The sequence below is a fragment of the Panthera uncia genome, chromosome D2 (genome assembly GCF_023721935.1).
Source record: "Panthera uncia isolate 11264 chromosome D2, Puncia_PCG_1.0, whole genome shotgun sequence".
In the NCBI taxonomy this organism is placed as follows: Eukaryota; Metazoa; Chordata; class Mammalia; order Carnivora; family Felidae; genus Panthera; species Panthera uncia.
Genome location: NC_064818.1, coordinates 84,105,576 through 84,123,381, shown reverse-complemented (window position 1 = coordinate 84,123,381; position 17,806 = coordinate 84,105,576). Strand labels below are relative to the sequence as shown.

The window sequence follows — 17,806 nt, the reverse complement described above, 5'->3', positions numbered from 1 at the left end:
GAACACAGAGATGGGGAGCACAGGAACGGGGAGCACAGAGATGGGGGCACACAGAGATGGGGGAGCACAGAGATGGGGAGCACAGAGAGCATAGAGATGGGGGAGCACGGATATAGGGAACACTGAGGGTGGAGCATGGAAATGGGGAAGCACAGGGAGCACGAGGATGGGGGAGCACAGAGATGGGGAGCACGGAGATGGGGGAGCACAGAGATGGAGAGCACAGGGAGCATAAAGATGGGGGAGCATGGAGATGGGGAGCACGGGGGGGAGCACGAGGATTGGGAGTACAGAGGGGGAGCACGGAGATGGGGAAGCACAGGGAGCACAGAGATGGGGAGACAGAGATGGGGGAGCCCGGAGATGGGGCAGGGCCGCTCTCCACCCCCAGGGTTGAAAAGGCCCACGGTTGCTTCCTCCCTGCTCTGTCCCACCAGGAAGAAATGGAAGCTAATGGTGTCATGCCGGGGGTGCTGTTTTCCCAGTGAGCCCTACTCCCCACGGGCTCTGGCTCCCCAAGGCTACTGTCAGCTGTTTCCAGCCCAATAATGTGTGTTTCTGTGCACTGGGAAGCATGCAAACCCGGCCAGGGAGATTCTTCAGGCGTCCTGCCCCGGGGGGGTTGGCGCAAACAGTCTCTGTCCGGACGCCAGGAGCCGCGGTGGCCTGCAGAGTCCGCGTCCCGCCAGACCCGGCACGAGGACTCCACCCTGCACTGCCCACCTCAGCGCAGGTCTCTCTTGCTCTCTCCAGGCACGGCCTCCCCCACCTGACGACCACCTGTGGTTACTTGGGGCTCCACCTCTGCCCACAAGGCCCAGGGCCCACGTCCTGGCCACACCTCCACACTGTGAGTCCCTTCTGAGACCTGGATGCCGGTATTTCCTGGGCTAGACAGTGGCCAGCGCAGGGGGGCTCCAAATGGCACCTGCACCTGACCGTGCGCAGGTGGCTGGCGGGAAGAGAAGGGGCCGCGCTGGCCGGGCCTGACCCTCATTTTAGCCCAGGACCACTGAGGAATCCAAGGATGTGAGACGTGAGCCAGGGCTCCCCTGTCATGATGCAGGTGCCTGGTCACGGTGGGAGAACAGACACCGCAGATGTCAGCCCCTGGGGGGGCCCTACATGGGCCCAGGCGGCAGGCGTGTGCGCGAGAGGGCACAGCCCCTACCCTGCAGCTCTGTGGCGGCCGTGTGCCTTGTCCTGGCTAACTCGAGGCACCACCTGCAGGGAAACTTGGGTTACTGCGCCAAGGCCTGGGTGTCAGCCCTGGTGGCTCCAGAGAGCAGGTCCTTGGTGGGGGACGCCACGTGCAGAGGCCCCCGGATTGCACCAACTGCTCTGGACAGCGGCCATGGCCCTGCAGCCCACGCCATCCCATTTCCTAGCACAATCCCTGCCCCCCAGGGGTTCCCGGCCCTTCCTCTGGCTCTTCCTCCCTCCCCCTTCCCAGGGTTGTTGGGCAGAAAAGGCCTCGAGGTCCCAGGATGCACCATCCAGGCAGTTAGCACAGATGTGCTCACTCAGAGATTAAGGATGGAGGTCAGATGACCAAACAGGAGAGGAGCAGGAGTGGGTCGGTCAAGTGCCAGCGGGGAGAGTACCCCCCATCCCAGACACCCCGATTCCACTGGAGGGAGGGTACCCCCCACCCAAGACACCCCGATTAAACTGGGGAGAGGGCACCCCACCCAGACACCCCAATTCCACCAGGGGGGAAGGCACCCCACCCCCAGACACCCCAATTCCACCGGGAGGAGGGCACCCCCACCCCAGACACCCCAAATCTACAAGGGAACCAACCACAAGGCCCAATCAGCAGCCAAGCTAGGATAGGACTCTAAAATTGCCCCCCACCAGTGCTAGCAGGATCAGTGACCTCTGTGTAGGCTCAGAATCAACGAAGGAAACACCGAAATGAACAAATCATAGAATGGTAGAATGAGTACTTAGGAGAAGCAATAAATAAACCACTGGTTGACCTAAGGAAAGGGAAAGAACTTGGGGTGGGGAGTGTCCCTGGTCACTGCCCCAGGCTCCCTCCCCTCCAACCTGCCTGTCTTCCGAGTCAAGTGGGTGCTACGCTGGGGGCGGCTTGGGTCCCCCACGAGAGATCAGGTGGTACCCCTCGAGGGCAGTAGCCGTGCAAAACCAAGCCAGGGTCTGTTGGGGGGTTGGTCACTGGACCCCATGGTGGGCCTGGTCTAACCCTGCCTCCCTCCCACCGAGAGGTCAAGGAGCTGAGAAGCCAAATCAAAGATAGTTTCAAGGTCAAGCCCTTGAATTTATTGAACACTCAGGAGGGTCTCAGGAATTTATTGAACCTGCAGGAGGGTCTGAGCAGCCTGGGTGAGGGCTAGCTAGGAGGGGCTGACGGGGGCAGAGGGGAGGGCCGGGTGCTGACCCGCGGACGTGCCGTCGGTGAGACGGGCAGAGACACGGGCACGGGAGTGCACACCCGGTGGCTCGTCCTTGGTGTTCTCTCCTTTAATCTGGCTTAACCCTTTTACAGCCTCTGAAAAAGCCGCGCAGACCCGGGGGGGAGGGGGTGGCGTTGGAGCGGACGCCCCGGGCGTGCTCGCAGGGAAGGACACTCGGGCAGGGCCCACGAGCCGCTGCACCCACTCCTCGGTCTGAAGAGTCTTTGTCAGCGCCAGGGATCCTCACTCATTAGCACTCGCGACCGTCCTCAGACTCCGTATTTCATGTGGAACAATATCTTCTGGGGCTGGGACGCAGGTGGGTGGTGTGGACGGTGCCCAGCGAGAGCCGCAAACTGGTGGCTTCTAGTTAAGGTCGGCCCCGGTCCCGGCTCCATCACTTGATCCTGTAGCTTCCTGGCCTTTCGGGAGAAAGGGAGGGGGTGGACGTTAGCCCAGCTGGCAGGTCCCGGGGTGGGGGCACAGCCCCGTCCACACAGAAGGACCGTGTACAGGTGCGCAGCGCTCTGTCCTGTCCCGGGGTCTGCAGGGGAGCCGGCTGAGCACCCTCCCTCCCAAGGGGGACAGTGACCTCTCCGGGTAGGCCCGTGGGCTGCGCCTCCCGGAGTCCCCACCCGGGCCCCGCCTGTGACATCTGCCCACAGCTGAGTGAATGCCAGTCCGTGGAGGGTTGAAGACAGGAGCAGGGGCTCCTCATGTGGCCGACGTGGGCACCATCCCTGACCATGACCCCTCCAGAGCTTCGTGCCTGTCCTGGGGAGGCAGGGCCTCAACTGCACCCTCACCCCACAGACACGGCAGCAGGACCAGGGTCCCTGATAGTGGAAGGAGATGCCCAGCGGGGAGTCCTGTGCTGCTCCAGATCCCACGTTCTCAGCCAGTCTGCTGGGCCAGGAAAAGTGGTGGACGGGGCTCCGTGGCCCTCGGTGGGATAAAGCGGCCAGCATCAAGGAGGCAGGCTCTTTCCTGTCCCCGTCCCGCAAGAAGCTGGCCAGCGAGTACTCGTGTCTGCAGTGCTGGGACCTCCCCAGGGCATAACCCGGACCGCCCTCCGGCCCAGGCACCGAGACCCCTAGTACGGATCCGTCACAACCGTGGGTTAACGTTCAGGTCCACGTCATCATGGCTGGGTAACGATCACTACCTTGGACGACGTGGGATTAGGGGCTCCAACCCTGCACGGCAGAAAATCCGTGTGTAACTACTAACTCCCCCAAACTGTACGAGCGGCCCAGAAGTTAGGCCTCTGTTGACCAGAAGCCTTGCCGATAACACACACCGTTGAGTAACACCGATTTTGTATGTGGTGTGTGTTCCAGACGTCATCTTACGACAGTCAGCTAGAGAGAAGACGACGTCACTGAGGAAACCACGAGGACAAGTTACAGCACGTACCGTCAAAGACCCGCCTACGAGCGGACCTGTGCTGCCCCGGCCGTGCTGCCTGTTTTCTTCCCTGCAGAAATCTACGTCCGTCGTGCAATTCCTTACCGCTCCTTCAGAAAGATTTGCTTTGTTTTCGACACACTTGTCCGGGAACCTCTCGACATCCTGTCTCCTTGGTCAAATGCTCAGCCATCTGTCTGCCCTGGAGAGACCCTCGGGGCTCCTCCCTGAGCTCCAGGCTGGCGGCCTGCACAGCCGACAGCCTGCGGGGGGCGGGGGGGGGGGGGCTCCTGGGCTCTCTTTTGGGTCAGCTTCCTTTTTTCTGGAACACTCACTCCTTTCCCGTTCTGCTGACTTGATTTGGAAGGATGCACTCTGCAGTAGCTTCCAGAGAAAGGCCGCGCAGAAAGGAACGCAGTGAGACCTTGCGTGGGAATGCCTCTGTCCGTGGGCACCTGGCCTGCCAGTCTGAGGACAGAATTCCTTGCTGCCCCCCCACCCCCCGGTGGTGAGGCCACCCGGTTCTCTCCTGGCCCTTTGCAGGTTTCAGCTTCCTGTTAGACCAGACGGGACGCGTTACACTCCGTGACCTGCCTCTCACACATCATCGTCACCCAGGGGCCGTGGTTTACAGCAGGGCTCACTCCTGGTGTGCGTTCTGCCGGCCCAGACAGATGTATAATGACAGGTGTCCGTCACTGTGCTGTCACAGAGCTGGCACCACCCTGAACATCCCCCGTGCTCCGCCTGCTCATCTCTCTGTCCCCCAGCCCTGCAGCCACAGGGGCTCCTACTGTGCACAGACTTTTCTCTCTTCCAGAACGTCATACAGTTGCAGCCTTTTCAGATGGGCTCTTTCACTCAGCGATATGCATGTGAGGCTCCCTCAGGTCTAGTCATGATGTGACAGCTCGTTCCTTTTTGGGGCCAAATGGTACTCCACGGTCTGGAGGGACCACAGTTTATTGATCCGCTCACCTACAGAAGGACATCGTGGTTGCTCCCAAGTTTTGGTAACTATGAGTGAAGCTGCTATGAACATCTGTGAGCAAGTTTTTGTCTGGACTTAAGTTTTGAACTCTTGGGAAAATGCCTAGGGGCACGATTGCTGGATCTCAAGTTCAGAGTACATTCAATTTTGTAGTAAATCACCAAACTGTCTCGCAAAGTGGCTGTGCCGTCTGGCGTCCCCACGGCATGAACGAGAGTTCCCGCTGACCCACATCCTCACCGGCATCTGGTGTCGTCCGCGACTGGATTATAACCATTCTAATAGGTGTGCGTGGTACCTCTCTGTTCTAATTTGCAATTTCCTAACGACATACAATACTGAGCATCTTTTCATATGCTTACTTAACATCTATATATCTTCTTTGGTGAAGTGTCTGTTCAGATCTGTGGCTTACTTTTTAATTGGGTTGTTTTCTCTCTATATTTTGGATAAGCAGTCCTTTAGTAGATGTGTTTTTGCAACTATTTTCTCCCAGTCTTTGGCATCTTATTTTTTTTTTAACTTTTAAAAAAATGTTTATTTATTTTTGAGACAGAGCGTGAGTGGGGGAGGGGCAGAGAGAGAGGGACACACAGAATCCGAAGCAGGTTCCGAGCTCTGAACTGTCAGCACAGAGCCCGACATGGGGCTTGAACTCACAGACTGTGAGATCATGACCTAAGCCGAAGTTGGACACTCAACTGACTGAGCCACCCAAGCGCCCCTATTTTAACGTTTATCTTTGAGAGAGACAGAAACAGAGTGCAAGGTGGGAGGGGCAGAGAGAGAGGGAGACACAGAATCTGAAGCAGGCTCCAGGATCTGAGCTGTCAGCACAGAGCTCTATGTGGGGCTTGAATTCATGAGCCATGAGATCATGACCTGAGCCAAAGTCGGACACTTAACTGACTGAGCCACCCAGGTGCCCCTGGCATCTTATTCTTTTGACAGTATCTTTCGCAGAGACAAATTTTTAAATCTTAATGAAGTCATTATCAATTTTTTTTGTGGTGCCTTTGATGTTCTATTTAAAAACTCCCTGGCAACCCAAGGTCACCCACATTTTCTATGTCATTTTCTACAAGTTTTACAGTTTTGCATTTTACATTTAGTTCTGTGACCCACTTTCGGTTCACTTTCGGGGAGGCGTAAGGTCTGGGTCTAGATTCGCTATTTTGCACGTGGACGCCCAGCGGTTCCAACACCATCTCTGCTCCGCTGTGTTACCTTCGCTCCTTTGTCAGATGTCAGTCGACTGCACTTATGTGGGTCTCCCTCTGATCCACCGACCCATCCGTCTACCGTTCCGCCAACCCCTCGCCATCTTGATTACCGTAACTTTACCGTGAGTCTGCAGGTCGGGTAGTATCAGTCCTGCAACCTTGTCTCCTTCAGTATTGTGTGGGCGATTCTGGGCCTTTGTCTCCTCTCCATGTAAACGTTAGCAGCAGGTTGTCGATATCCACAAAATAACTTGCTGGGACTTTGATTGGGATTCTGCTGAATGTCTTCATCAACTTGGGAAGAACCGCCATCTTGATGATATTGAGCCTTCTCATCCATGAACATGGGATTCCTCTCCATCCCTTTAGTTCTTGTTTGAGTTGACTCATCAGTTTTGTTGTTTTCCTCACACAGATCTTGTACATATTTTGTTAGATTTGTACCTAGTACCAGTTTTTGGGTACTAATGTGAATGTTCTTAATTTAAAATCTCACTTGTTTGCTGATGGTATATAGTAAGTGACTAACTTTTCCATCTTAACCTTGGATCCTGCAACCTTGCCATAATCACTTATTAGTTCCAGGAGATTTTGCTCAATTCTTTGGGATTTTCTACACAGCCAACTAAGTCATCCGGAAACAAAGGTAGTCTTAACTCTTCCTTCTTAATCTACCTCATTTTCCTTTCTTGTCTTGTTGCAGTAGCTAGGACTTCCCATGTGATGCTGGAAAGAAATGGTCTCGTTCCCGACCTTCAGGGGAAAAGTAGTTTCTAGGTTCTTACCATGAAGTACGATGTTCGCTGTAGTTTCTGTAGATGCTCTTTATCAAGTCAAGGAAGTTCCACTTGTGCCTAGTTTGCTACAAGCAGTTATCACAAACAGGTGCTGGATTCTGTTAAATGCTTTTCCCACACCAAATGATACGATCGTGTGATTTTCCTTCTTCGGCCACAAGGTGACGATACGTTTACATAAAATGGGTTTTGAATGTGGACCCAGCCTTGTACACCTGGGACAAACCCCACTTGGTCATGGTGTATAATTCCTTTTATACATTGTTAGGTTTGATTTGCTAATATTTTGTTGAGGATTTTCGCATCTGTGTTCAGGAGAGACACCGGTCTGTAGTTTTCCTCATACGTGACGTCTTTGTTCTGGTATCAGGGTGATGCTGGCCTCATAGGATGAATTACGATGTTTCCCCTCCACTTCTATTTTCTGGAAGAGATTATAGAGAATGGTATCATTTCTTCCTTAAACGTTTGGTAGAATTCTCCAGTGAACTCGCTTGAAAATTATTATCGGTTCGATTCCTTTAATAGATGCTAGCATATTCAGACTGGCCATTTCTTGTGTGAGTTTTGGCAGATGGTGTCTTCCAAGGCATGGTCCATTCCGTGTTAGGTTATCAGACTTGTGAGTACAGTTGTTCATAATGCCAGACCGACCTTTCACTCCACAGTTGAAGCTCGAGGCACAGATGTTTAGAAGCCTTAGGAGGTAGAGCTTGGGGTGTTTAAGGAGGAGGTTACAGCCACGAACAACGGATTTGGAGAGAATAAAGTTACCTGAGGGCAGGTGCAATTCTCTGGGCTGGGAAGGCAAAGCCGGCAGAGGGTGGAGTCTGACAGGGTGGGGTCCCTGAGACGCAGCCCAGGCCCTGCCTGCACTCCCTCCTCCCCTCCTCCTGCCCCGTGGACCCCGTGGACAGAGGAGGCGACGGAGCCCTCCGATGGGCTGTGGGGACGGCTCTGTGGGCAGCTTTGGTGCCGAGCCGCTGTGTCAAGGTGAGCCTGGGCTCGGGGGGCCGGGGAGAGCAGGCGTGTTTTCCTGCGTCCGTGAGCAGCAAGGGCATAGAGGCATCAGGCTCAGCCTGCACAGCCTGAGGCCGGTCACTCTGGGGAGGTGACAGGTCCCCTTACCGCTGGGTGGGTAACTATGTGTCGTCTGGGGCAGGAAGCCACCTTTCTTGAGCACGGTATCACTCCCATAACCCCGACCATTTCTGCACACACAGCACACGTCTGTGCAAAGGGGCCTGCCTCCCTGCCCATGGGTTCCAGGGGGTCAGCCGGCTCCAGGCCCCTTCAGGGTCTCACCAGGCTCTGCTGGTTACCAGGCGTCGGGCAAGGACCCCACGGGCACGTCCCCATTGTCCCTGGTGATAAAGCGGAGGCTGTGCTAGGGTCCCGGCAGGTGGCACAATGTGTCAGGGGGCTCACGCACCTCACACACCAAGAAAACACCTCTTATCCTCCCACGAAGCGCGATTCTGGGCACGTCCCTCACGTGAGGCACGTGGGGTGCTCCCCACGATCGAGAGAACGCGTGCTCTGAAGAGGCGCGGCAGGTTCCCTCTGATTCTTAACAGAACAATTCGTTTTTACACAGAGCCAATGCGCACTTACAATGTCCAAGTCCCGGGCAGCCGGGCTCATTTCCTTGAGTGGCACCGTGCCTTGAAATCTTTTTCTTCCCTCGTGCGTTTTCTGAATGTGCTGCTTTAGGTTTTCTTCCCAGAGCTCCTCTCGGAAGGCCCTGAGGGAACAGAGGGTGATGAGGACACGATTTCACACATCAAGTCGAGAGTCGAGTCTCGGCAATCCCTGCTCCAACAAGGGAGAGAGAATTTTCCTTTTTTCCTCCAGGCCAAAGTGCAGTCCTGGGGCTCAGGGGCTGTCGCCACGAGAATGGGGCCACCTAGGCCACCCGCTGCCCCTCCGGGCAGCAGCTCAGACAGGCCCAGGCAGTGAGAAGCCGCAAGAACACACGCCACGTTTTAAAACTTCACATCCAGGTAAGAAATTACACATTCAGGGCCGTGCACAGACACTACACGAAAGGGACAGTCTCTGTCTTCACAGGAAATACACAGTTGTGATAAATCCTTAAACGGGATTATTAAATTAGGATTTCAGACATACTTGCTCTGCCAACATCAGGGCTTTGGGCTCAAATTCTCTGCCTTTAAACACGAGGATGTTCAGAGTGGCACAGCATTCTGGGCCGCGCAGGAAGGGCGGCAGTGCCTGGTGTGTGAGGAGGCCCTGGAGTCTGGGGTGTCTGCCCAGGAACAGAACCACCCCCCACCCCCACCCCCCACCTCCCCAGCCCCCCCAGCCCGGGGCCTCCCAAGGCCCCAGCCCCACCCCCCAGTGGCCCCGGAGAATGGGGTGTTTGCCTGGGAACATAACTGCCTCCCATAACCCCCCTTGCCTGGGGCTTCCCCGAGGACCCTAACCACCCCTCCCCCCCACCAGCAGCAGCCTCTGTGTCGGCTTTGTTTGCTTTTCAGCATAACGGACACAGGCAGGACGGTGGCCTCCAGTCCTGCCCTGCACAGACCCCAGCGTCGGCACCTCTGAACCCCGGTTCTCAGGAAAGCCCTGCCCACAGGGCAGTCGGGGTCCGCGGGCACACGCTCGTGTGCTGTGGGGACAGCTGCATGCCGTCCATTTCCATCTAAGCCATTCCACGGGCTGGGGTGAGTCCTGTCTGCGGACCTGCAGGGTTGTCCCCGGGGTTCTGGGCACGAACACGAATGACTCCCCAGAAAAGAACACCCCTTTGCCGTCCACGCGTCACACCAGGACGACCTTCCTCTGGGCCTCCTGGTCCCCAGAATGTGGAAACACGGCGGTGGGCAGAGCCGGGACGTGCAGGCCAGGCCAGTCCTCCCCGGAGCACATGAGCCCCCCACCCACGTCCAGAGCTCGCCTCTGCTCGGCCTCGGAGCGCCCGGGGCGGGGCCGGCAAGAGGGGGCACAGGAGCCCCGTCCAGCAGTGTCCCCGGCCGCCCATGGCTCTCCCTGCGTGCCCGGGAGGGGTGCAGGGTGCAGAATAGCACAGTCACAGCATCAAGTGTGTTGTGAGTGAAAGAGCCGAGAGGAAAATGCGCGTGCACGCACACGCACACAGGCACACACACGCGCATGCCCGCACAGGCACACAGGTCTACTTCTGGTCTGCAGCAGCTGGGGAAGGGTGAGGGGCCCAGCGGTCATTCCCGGGGTGCAGATGCTGGGTCAGCATCGGGGGTGTGCTTGGTCACCTGCACCGCAAAACTGCAGAAATGCCACGCCCCCAGCAGCTGCTGTTCCCGCCCTGCCCCGCCCCCCGCTCCCCTTCCCCCTCCCCCTGGCCTGCCCCAGATGCCAGCAGGTGCCAGTGAGTGCTGGGGTGTGACCGCGGCCACCAGTGGGCAGCGGGGCTGAACTCGGACCCCGGGACCAACCTCATTTCTTCACTTGCTTGCAATGACTTCTCTTTCCTTTGCCTCATGTTTCCGGGTGGATTCACTGGCATTTTCTCATTGTCTGCCAAATCCACGGCACAGGGAATCTTTGACACCACCTAGGAAAAGGCAAGACATTTTCAGGAACCTAAGGAAATGCTGCCGTTCACACAAAGCCAACCGCCCGCAGGCAGTAGACTCATCCTTCCTCCGAGGAGGCTGCCGGCTGGACGCTGGTCGGTGGGAGGGCAGGGTCCGAGGGGGGATGCCAGCGGGCCTGGAGAGCTGCCCGCAATTCTGTCCGCAGGGCGGACAGGGGCCGTGCTCTAGAGTGGGTTCCACGCCTCTCGAGTGGGTGCGGCTGTATTTTGGATCACTGAGTTTCAAGCTGATAGGTAAGTGCTCCTGCACAACTGACCCGTGAGAAGGTAGGAAGCGTCCTGTCATTGGGAAGCCTGTGTTTGTAAACTCACTGCTCTTGGATCCATGACGTCACGGATCAGCACGGATAAATGCTGAAAACCCAGGAGAAGCACTCGGGGCTGGCTTTTCCTGATAAAGCCCACCGATTCCAAGTGAGGACCTGCAAGGTCCATGGGATGCAGGTAGAGAACAGCGTTCCTGTCTGCCGGTCCCCGGCCCCAGGTGGGATGCGGCGCCGCCCCCATCGCGGGATGCCCGGCGGGGCGCAAACGTGTCCTCTGGTAGCGCCAGGACCCTCCCCGGCAGCCCCAAGTTCACGGATGGCGGAGAGAGGGCACAGCTAGGGCAGAGCAAGATGCGACAAAGGTTCACATGTTTCTGGAAGCTCTCTGAGAATCGCAGGCCATGTGAATTCATTTTGGAAACAATTTCCTTTCTAAGTTATGGCTCTGCATAAAATATGTCCAAGCAGCACCGTAAATGCTGGAGTACTCCTTACGTCTAAGGGTCTGAGGACCTGATGCCAGGATTTCTGGTCACCCGGGCTCTTGGATTTCCTCATCCACCTCTCCGGAGTCACACCTTTCATCGCCTGCAGGATCCCCCTTCCTCCTTGTCTTCCCAACCCCTACCTGGGTTTGCCTTTCTAGAGCCTTCCTTCCCTCCTCCCTCCTTGGGCCACACCCAGGTGTCTGCCTGGCTCTCCTAGTGTCCTAACCAGCTGCTGCCTCCACACTTTCCTGACTCCCACCTATGATACGCTCCCATGGCAGGTGGGCTTTGTAAATGTCTCCTTTGGTGTGGCCCTGTGCCCTTGAGGCACTCCCCAACTCTCAGGGAGCAAGCCTGAGAACCAGACTGATCTCTCCCTATGCCAGGGGGCTTTAGACTTGTGTGTGTGTGTGCACCTATGTGTGTGCACCTGTGCCCGTGTATACCTGAGTGCATCTGTGTGTGTACACACCTATGTGTGTGCCTGTGTGTGTAGCTGAGTGCATCTGTGTGTATGTACCTGTTCATGTGCCTACCTGTGCATGTGCCTGTGTGTGTACCTGAGGGGACCTGTGTGTCTCCATCTGTGCATCTCTGTGTGTGTACCTCAGGGCACCTGTGTGTGTGCACCTGGGCCTGTGTCTGTGTGTGTGCCTCTGTTCACATGTGCCTGCCCCTGAAAGGAGAGCACGCCCTTTAGGGCATTGTGAGGGGGGCAGAGGGAGAGACATGGCAAGTGTGGGTGTGGGGAGAAGGGCAGGGAGGGAAGGGAGGGAAGGGAGGGAAGGGAGGGCAGGGAGGGAAGGGAGGGCAGGGAGGGCAGGGGGACTCCCGGGGAGGGGAGGGGAGGGGAGGCGGGGCTCTGACCAGGGGCTCCTCCGGCTGAAGTCTGCAGGGGCCCACGTGCTGCTACCCAGACTGTGTCTATAATCACCTCATGTGCCACAACACCTCTAAGTGGATTAGCAGGGCAGGACCTGGTCTGCCTGGTTCATGTGCCTGACTCTGGGAAGGTGCTTAACCCCAGGGGGTGGGGGTGGGGGTGGGGGTGAGAGAGGGATGAGGGAGGGGCAGGGGGGGGGGGGGGGGGGGGGGGCCAGGGCTGGCTTAATCCCAGGGGGGGGGGGGGGGGGGGAGGGGGCTGCCACACTTTCCCAGGAGGACTCCTAAACATTTCTCCAACAGGAAGAGAAGACAAATAGAAATTCAGTAGGTGAATTTATATATATATATACGTATATATATATATATATATATATATATACGTATATATATATAGCCACAGTTTGCTATCAGTACAAACACCGAGGAGGAAGACGTCCCACATACCCAGTCCTCTGCTGAAAGCAAGGACCACAAGCAGGGACGGACAGGAGGCACAGCGGCGCCCCCACGCCCTGCAGGCCGCCAGCCCTCCACCTTCTGGGGACAGAGCCCACACACAGCACAGCCGCTTCCTGGGGAGGCCGGCGGTGCCGGCGTTCACGGGTCCACGTTCCCTCTGCCACATTGCCCACAGACGCGCGTCTCCGTACGCGGATGCCAGGAGTCAGACTGCGTGTATTAAAGCACGGGGTCACCAAGAGCTCAGAGAAGCTCGGATTTTTAACTTAGGTATTTTCCAACACGTTGCAGCAACAGCAGCGGCCACGGTGGCTGGGAACGCGTGGCCCTAGCGGGTGATGGTGTGGCAGCCACTGAGCAGAAGGAGCCTCTGTCCTGTCTTTACTGCCACTGGGGGGTCCCTTGCGGGGACAGCCTGTCTGCCTCCGCCCACATTCCTACTGAGCTCTTTAACTTAAAACAGGATCGTTCTTCAGATCTCAGACAGCGGCCTTTGTCCCAAGTACAAGTGTTAGCCTGTATCTTTTGACTTTGATTACGGTACTCTGGGCTGCCTAGAAATTTCAGTTTCATAAAGTTAAATTTTTCTTTTTTTCCTTTTTTTGCGTTTACTCATTTTCTGAGAGGGCGCACAAGCGGGGAGGGGCAGAGAGAGAGGGAGAGAGAATCCCAAGCGGGATCCGCACTGTCGGCGCAGAGCCTGACACGGGGCTCGAACTCACAAACCACGAGGTCGCTGAAACTCACGACCTCAACCGACTGAGCCATCCAGGCGCCCCGAAGTTAAAATTTTCTATTTGTAGTTCCAAAAATTCTGTATTTCCTATTTGATTTGTGAGGCTTTTTGCCACTCCAGATCATACAAATATTTTTGAGTTTCTGTGCTACAAAATACAACAGCGACTATGCACAGTATGTCCGTGTGGTTCACAAATTATACAGAACACGATAACCTTCCTCTTCTTGCAGAGTGTTGTGGACGTCACATTGCCCACTAGAGTAAACCGTGTACAAACAGAAGCTAGTTCCAGCGATCCCACTTGCGGGCGCCCCCCCCAAACTGAAAGCGGGGTCTCAGACAGACACCCCCGTGTCCACGGCAGCAGATTCACAGGAGCCCGCAGGTGGAAGGGACCCGAGTGTCCACCGGGGACGAGCGGGTGAACGCAGCGGTCCGTCCACACGGCACGACGTCCCTGAGCCTCGAGGGAGGGAGACGCCTGCCACGCGCGGAGGAGCCCCGGGGTCGCGATGCCCGGTGACAGAAGCCGGACGCAAAAGGACAGGCCCGGTGTGACCCCACCCTCGCGAGGTCCCCGGAGCCGTCACGTTCACAGAGGGCAGGCAGACAGACGGGGCAGGGGAGGGGACGGGGACCTGGTGTCTGATGGGGACAGACCTTCCTTTTGGGGGGACGGGAGAGTCCTGGGGACGGAGGGGGGGTGGCTGTGCGTGGGGTGAGCGTGCTGGGTGCTCCTCAACTGGACACCTGAAAACAGTTCACACGTTTTACGTGACGTGTGGATCTCACCCCCATCTTACAGAAGGAAGGCTTCCACGCAGCGCCAGTCGCCAGCCTCCACCGTTAGTGCCGCTTAGATACAGCTCCGCCAACGGGGCCGGGAGCCGGCAGCCCCAGCAGGCTCAGCGGTCTCTTGGTCTTGACAACCCGCCCCTGCGATGTGGGGAGAGGCTGGGAGGGGGTCCCTGCAGCCGGCAGGGGGCGGGTGCACCCCGGACCCGGGCGCCAACGGGACAGGAGCGCTGCTGTGGGGCCGCGTGCACTCGGGGCCCGGACACAGGAAGAGTCCAGCCTGACTCGGGCACCCCCCGCCCCCCCCAGCAGCCCTGAGCCCGCCACTGGGAGCCCCCTGCCGGGTCCGCCCCGATCGGCATCCTGCAGGGCGGGCTGAGGGGGAGCCTGGCCGACGGCAACAGGCGACACCTGGCACAGGCGACCACGGATCCGGTGTGTCCGGCCCGAGAAGCCAGAGCCTGGCCGAGTCGGAAGCCTGGTTGGGGGGGGGGGGGGAGGATGGCACCGGCACATTCCTGGCCGGCAGGGGGTTGGGACCCCAGGAGCCTGTGCAGGTCTAGGAGCAAGGGGAACCTTCCAGAGTGGCCACACACGCTTTGAGGACCCGCGGAAGAGTGGGGGCCCAGCGGGCAAGGGGAGGAGATGCCTGTGCAAAGGCCCTGTGGCAAAGAAGAGGGTCTAGGTAGGATGACAAGGAGGCTCTGGAGGGCACTGGGGGGCGAGGTACAACAGGGTGAGGAGGGCGGTCAGTAGACACAGACACGGAGGCTGGTGCCCGTGAGCTGTGAGGACACAGTGTCAGAGGACTGCTCGTGACCATCCGCCGGAGAGACCCAGGGATGGAGGTAGAGATGATGAGGCCCGGCTCCTGGGGACAGAGCCAGCCTTGGGGACGCCTGACCCGAGGAAGGTGGCAGGACACAAGCAGCTTCTCACGGGGTCAGGGGGGATGCTCGCGAGGAGAGGAGCTGCAGGGGAAACAGGGCACCTGCCGTCCAGGAGCGGGGCGGCACCACAGGCAGGCCTGGGCAATGGTGCCGGGACCGGCCGAGGGAAGAGGTCCGTGCGCCGCAGCAAAGCTCCGGGAGGCCGGGAGCAACAGAACTGGGGCCACAGAGGGGGCACTGGCAGAGGCCCAGGGGAGGAGACGGCAGAACCTGTGCACGCCCGCCTGGTGGCCTCTCTTTTCTCCCTGTGGTCACCTGCTGACTGAACGGTAGAGGCCAGGGGAGTAGTCAAGCTTTGCAAGAGCGGGTGGGAAGGGGTGCGTGGGCGGGAGAGGGGAGGGCCGGGATGCCCCGATCCCACGGCAGAGCCTAGCACCCCTCCGCAGCAGAGCTGGGAAGCCAGGGGCCGGCCGGGAAGGGACAGCTGGGCACTTGCAGGGTGGCGTTTCCAGGGGGCCTGGGTGACAATGGGGCACAGGCCCTGGGCCAGGAGCTGGCGCTCCGGGAGGCAGGGGACAAGCCGAGCCTGGTCTGGCCGTGCACAGGAGTGCCGGGCACGGAGGCCATGGGGCTGTAAGCACTGGTTTCCTAATTGTTTTCTGGCAGTCCTGCATCGCGGTCCCACTAAGAGTCCTGATCCTTCGACGGCACATTAACTGGCTGTAGGTCAAGGATGCCGTGTGGGTTTGCTTTCATACGCTCAGCTGGGGGGTCGGGGGGGGGGGGGGTTAGGGTGAAGCATCTGCAGAAGCCCGAGCCCTGACCCCGCGGGGACACCCAGCCTCACAACCTCCTTCCTGCATGTTCAGAAAGCCCCAGAAATGTTTTATGCACCTTGTAGGCCTCAGGGAGGCGAGGGCGTCCTCTGCAACAGAGAGGAAGAAGCAGGACGCAGCATGGATGGCTGCCGTCCCCTCCCAGCCTCCGGCACGGCGTGGCTTCCCGCCAAGCCCCTTGGGCAGGGTGTTCGCCCCTGGAAGGACCCTGTCCCAAGGTCAATGGCTGGGGGTTTCCCACAAGGGTGGCAATTCTCCTCCACCTGCAGCCGACACCACTGGGTCTCCTCACGTCCTCACGGCCGTCCTGCCTGAGTCCAAGCTGCCCCTCACCGCCAGCTGACCGGCTCCCAGCCAGGCCTCCCACAGCCCCTCAGGGTCAGTCACGCGCTAGAGCAGCTCACAGAGCTCAGGGCACAGCGGAGGCTGCAGCCTGGGAGCAGCTGCGGGAACTGCCACATGGACGATTCGCGGGGCCACACGCGATGAGACGGGGGGGGGGGGGGGCCGGGGGGAAGTTTGGGGGGGCCACGGGGGGCGGGGGGGGGGGAGGGGCCCACATGGGACAGGCGGGGGGGGTGTTCACGGGACAGGCCGGGGCCGCATGAGACAAGCGGCGGGGGCACATGGGACAGGCGGGGGAGCACCCGGGACAGGCGGGGGGGGGGGGGCCTCGCGGGGGGGGAGGGGGGGGCGCATGGGACAGGTGGGGGGGCACACAGGACAGGTGGGGGGTACATGGGACAGGCAGGGGGCTCACAGGAAAGGGTGGGGGCGCAAGGGACAGGTGTGGGGAAGCGTGAGGAGCCGCACATCCTCTCTGGGCGCCACCCTCCCGCACCTGCGGGGCCGTTGGGATGGGGCTGAAAGCTGCAAGCCGCGCTCAGGCGGTCTTTCCGGGGACCAGCCGCGTGACGAGGCCCCACCCTGAGTCACCCGTCAGCATCAGCTGAGGCAGGCTCCCAGCGCTCCCTACGGTAATAAGACACGCCCGTCACCCCCGGCCCCATGGGGTTTCGCAGGTCTGTGGGGGCAAAGCACAATGTATTTCTCGTCAGGCCGCGGTCTCACAGGCCGGCGTGAGTCTCACACGGGGTCTCAGCTCGTGCTGCCCTATAATGCCTTCGAGACCCTCGTGTCAGTGGGGTATCCTGCTAGCTCACCCTTTTCCGTGGCCACGGGGTGACCCCGAACTTGGGATACAACTTACAGCCACCCATCTCCTGGCATGCCAGTTGTTTCCACCGCGCTGCTGTAATCGAGCTCGGACGGCGTCCTCGAGAAGGTGTAAGTGTGCAAGTCGTCCTGTTCCTGGAGCGACGGCACACGAATCTTGGATGCTTACGTGCCGTGCAAAAATGCGGGTGGTGACAGAGAAGACGGGATGGGAGGACGTAGCACGTCGCCTGTGACGCAGGCAGGCGTGCGTGCCGGGCAGGGAGCAGAGGGCAGCCCGCCCGGGGAGGCCACGCGGCGAGAGGAGGCAGGAGGCGCCGCTTCCTCCCAAGTTGCTGTGGCTCTGATGTGGCTCTAACGGTAAAGGACCACTGGAAGTGTCCGCGGGGAAGTCAGGTGTCTCAGGGCCTAGAAGGTCTGAGAGCCACCCGCTCTCCTGTCCCCCCGGCCAGGTCTCCTTAGTGAGAAGTACAGGCACGAGCAAACACGCCCCGTGTGAAGGGCCGCGGTCACAGTCCCGGCTCCACCTGGCGCTCCGGGGACCCAGGGGCCAGCCCCGTGGGCACCGGCATCGGGACTGTGGGCACCCTACCAGACCCCGCACTTGGATAAAAGGGCTCCGTGTGTCTTTTCTCTTCAGGTGACAGTTGCTCTGCTTCAAAGGACAGAGGCCTCACAAGGAACGTGAGGTGGCAGCAGGACTGGGCACAGACGTTCCCATTGGGACAGCGCTGGCGGCCGGCCGGCCAGACACGAGCCTCCCGTGGGCGGAGAGCGGCCCGGCGCCCAGTCTGGCGTGGAGCGTCTGGTTCCCCCCCCCCCCCCCCCCCCCC

At 59.1% G+C, this 17,806-nt stretch overlaps 1 protein-coding gene across 3 annotated transcripts in view; it reads right to left on the bottom strand.

The window, feature by feature from the left end:
- Positions 1 to 2,466: 2,466 nt before the first annotated feature.
- Positions 2,467 to 17,806, bottom strand: part of LRRC27 (leucine rich repeat containing 27) — a 36,876-nt gene continuing 21,536 nt past the window's right edge. The window contains exons 9-12 of one of the 3 annotated variants that reach the window (XR_007460862.1): positions 10,279 to 10,397; positions 8,453 to 8,582; positions 6,827 to 7,262; positions 2,778 to 2,842 (exon numbers count right to left, since the gene is read on the bottom strand). Coding sequence is in view for 2 of the 3 variants with exons in the window: in XM_049645910.1 (XP_049501867.1) it covers positions 2,690 to 2,842; positions 8,453 to 8,582; positions 10,279 to 10,397 (402 nt within the window). In the remaining variant the exon portion in view is untranslated. Of the gene's footprint in view, positions 2,843 to 6,826; positions 7,263 to 8,452; positions 8,583 to 10,278; positions 10,398 to 17,806 lie in introns of all 3 variants that reach the window. The other 2 variants (XM_049645910.1, XM_049645911.1) reach the window with 2 other exon arrangements.